At 47.4% G+C, this 3,372-nt stretch overlaps 1 protein-coding gene across 3 annotated transcripts in view; it reads left to right on the top strand.

Moving 5' to 3' along the window:
• Positions 1 to 3,372, top strand: part of LOC116384222 (transcription initiation factor TFIID subunit 4) — an 80,530-nt gene that overhangs the window by 15,011 nt on the left and 62,147 nt on the right. For all 3 annotated transcript variants that reach the window (XR_004212797.1, XM_031848698.1, XM_031848699.1), the window contains 2 exons: positions 1,788 to 1,866; positions 3,050 to 3,167. Coding sequence is in view for 2 of the 3 variants with exons in the window: in XM_031848698.1 (XP_031704558.1) it covers positions 1,788 to 1,866; positions 3,050 to 3,167 (197 nt within the window). In the remaining variant the exon portion in view is untranslated. The remainder of the gene's footprint in view (positions 1 to 1,787; positions 1,867 to 3,049; positions 3,168 to 3,372) is intronic.

Here is a 3,372-nt window from a genome sequence, read left to right as displayed (position 1 = left end):
CTCTCTCTCTCTCTCTCTCTCTCTCTCTCTCTCTCTCTCTCTCTCTCACGCACACACACACACATGCATGCATAAAACACCAGCATAAGTTATCACACAAAACATTAGTAAATGATCGCCCCCGGCACATCAACAGTCTGAAAGCAGACGGCTAGTTGAATTAGGCTCTCGTACCACAGTAGCACGGGTAACATTTCTTACAGTAGCACTAGTGTGGAAAAGTGGAGCAATTCTAACTTTACGACTATTACTACTATGCATCGGGATTTTCAAAATAATTCTGTAACTGGAGGTGGTAGGATATAGTTTGGGTTTAATGTGATTGTTTTTATTGCAAGATGTCAGAAATATGTCGAATAATATTGGTACTTTAAAATGATTTTGTATTTAAGTTTTGAAAAGAGTTACACCACTAGTTGTAATGAAGAATTGCTGGACCTCAAACCTCCTCAGGGCAAATGCTGTTTGCTGGGGAATGAATGGAGACCAGTAACTAGGCCACATCACTACACAGCAGTTTGTTCTGCACTGCAACAACGGGTGCAGATGTAAAAAAAAAAAAAAAAAAAGTTATACTTACAGTATATCATTAGTAACAACCCTGTCCTTCAAATAATATAACAATATCAGAAATCGTAAGAAGGTCGACAAAGCTAAATAAGAACAACTGCAACCTCATAGGCTACAACACATGTGTGCAGACACTGACTATCAGCCACAGGTGAGCGGGTGCACCGTGCATGTGCGCCGACACATCTTGCGGCGCTACCAGTTGCGTGGGTCAAATGCGTGTGGTCTTGACGCGCATCCATTCTGAAATATTAGTACGATCGAACAGAAGAGGTCACTGCGGAGACAACTGTCAAACACACGTGCTCCACACAGCTAACGCTAATAGAGTCTCTTGTTGAGGAAGCAGCCGCACTTTATGAAGACAAGTGCTGTGGAAACCATTGGTGTGTGAAAAATGTTATGTCATTTTTTATTTACAGTAATCATGCTGGCATCTGTCATTTAATAGTCACTTTGTTTAAAAGTAGAACAAAAAGATAATTTTGAAATGAAAGTTTCAGTGTCTTCCTCTTTAACCGCCAAACACTCCACCTGACTCCCCCCCCCCTCACCCCCACCACTCCCTCTCTTAACTATGTCACCTGCTGGCCAGAGGTGCTCGCTACCTTTTGCCTGCACTGAATGTATACCTCCCCCCCTCCCCCTCTTGCAAGCCCCTGCAGTGGATCTCTGGGAAAAAAATGGCCTCTGTCCCTTTTTTTTTTTTTTTAAAGCAGCTTGAACAGTAATATAGCATGTGTCAGGGAATGGAAAACAAGGCAAAAAAATATGCAGCAAGAAGCAAACTAGTAGGAATGGATGGCTGAGCCCGAGGCCGGGCCCGTGGCTGCTAGAAAGGAAGGAAGCGACTCTAATAGCCGAGCACAGCACCCCCCCCCACATCCCCCTCCTGCTCCTTCTCCTTCTTCTTCTTCTTCCTCCTCTACCACTTCTTCTTCTAAACTACTTTTTCATCGCAGCCGTGACTTCTTATTGTCTCATGTGGGAACGCGAATGTAGGTCATGTACAGTGACAGGAATCCGTCCTGAGCATTTCACATGTCAAACGGTGACCCTCCCCCCCCCCAAATGATTCCTCTCAGGGAGGGCGTTGAAGTGCAGAAGTTCAGTTTTTCTACTTCTTAATCTCCCCTCTCATTTACGAAGTTGTTTCATTCTTTGAAATGCTACAGTTAAGTATATATTCTTATTTTGTTTTGTTTGTGCTTCCTCAGGGTATCAAGACAGCAGGCACCGTCGTCGGGGGCCACGTCCGGATGCCCGTGGTGATCACGCAGTCCGTCAGAACGCAAGGTAGGACGTCTTGCCAGCAGGCCTTCTCCAGCCACCTCCAGATTCAATCGCATGCACAGTTATTGGCCATTTTTATTTCAGGGCCCTTCTTTCGTTCGTGTCGGAAGTGCAGTCACGGACGAAAGACGGTGGTAGCTTTGAGTCGTCCACCTTTTTGAAGAAGTCCTCCGACGCACACCCGGCTTCTGTTTCTGGCCTGCAACTTTTTTCTTTTTCTATTTTTTTTCTCTTCTCCCAGTGAGGCCAGATATTTCAAACTCAGCCCGACCTTCTGGTTGAATATAAAGAGCCAGAGAAATGAGTTAAACAAAGGTAGCCATTAGTGAAACCTTCACAGTTCTCTCAGTAGGCTGTAAGATGTGTAAACAAGCAGAAGCCACAGAGAGAACAGGTGCAAGCTTTTTTTTTTTTTTTCTTCTCCTGTCTGGTTATGAAGCCTTCTCAAACATTTGCGCTGCTGCTACTTACTCACACTGATTCACAAACAGTCTTCCCAACAGAAGCCCCTCAAATATCGCCCCAGCACCAGCCGGGCGTAACGCTCCCCTAAGACGAGCTGTGTTCTCTCAGGTGGTGTGTGTGTGTGTGTGTAATGTGTGTAATGTGTGTGTACCTATTTTTGTGCGTGTGTGCGATCGGAGGTGCATACAAATTTGATCTGCCCCCTTCCCTGCGATCGCCTGCAGTGGAAGATCTGTAGGTTGTTTTATGCCCATAAATTGGAATGCGGGGATAGTTTCTAAAAATACTTTGGCCGTGCCTCTCGGCGAGGAACATGCCTGTTAAAAATCAAGTTTAAATTCACTCTGGCAGTCCTTGTGCCTCTCTGGGAAAAAAAAAAAGGAGAAGAAAAAAACGTGTGTCTCGGAGCGGGATGCGTTCGGGGAGTGTAAGGAGAGGCCCGGTGAAGCGCAGTGGTATTGACAGAGCGACGCTCCTCAGCGCCGACCTGGGGAGGGCGACAGTACCGCTCCCCGCCCCCCCAACACCTCCCACCCCCCCCTTTACCCTCTATCCACCCCTGCGAGGATGACAGAGAGGCACTTGAAGGTAGTCGTTAGACGGGAGGATGTTTGACGCAGATAGAAGGGGACATTTCAATGATAACATTACTCCTTCCCTGTTTTGTTTAGTGTTTTCTTCTCTGTCCACCCCCCCATCACTTCTTCTCTTTTCTTAACAGGCACAATGGGGAAGGGAGGCCTCATCCAAGCGGGCAAAAGTCCCGCAGGCCTGGCTGCTGTTCAGATCTCTGGGAATCAGAAAAACAAGCTCAACGACCCTGGAGGAGGTTCTTTCAGGTACAACTCTCCGACTGCTGTTCCCGGCAGCCGTCACATGGGGGCAGCATTTCACTAAGATGCCCCCCCCCCCCCCCCCCCCCCCCCCTCCAACTGCGTGACTACAGGCTACACTGTCAGCTAAGGACTCCCAGTGTTTATCCCAGTTGCCTGCACTGGCCACCTCTCTCTCTCTCTCTCTCTCTCTCTCTCTCTCTCTCTCTCT

The sequence above is a fragment of the Anarrhichthys ocellatus genome, unplaced genomic scaffold (assembly GCF_004355925.1).
Source record: "Anarrhichthys ocellatus isolate YVR2014 unplaced genomic scaffold, GSC_Weel_1.0 scaffold8, whole genome shotgun sequence".
NCBI classification, from domain to species: domain Eukaryota; kingdom Metazoa; phylum Chordata; class Actinopteri; order Perciformes; family Anarhichadidae; genus Anarrhichthys; species Anarrhichthys ocellatus.
The sequence above is the reverse complement of the archived record's forward strand: the minus strand, read 5'-3'. Positions and strand labels throughout refer to the sequence as shown.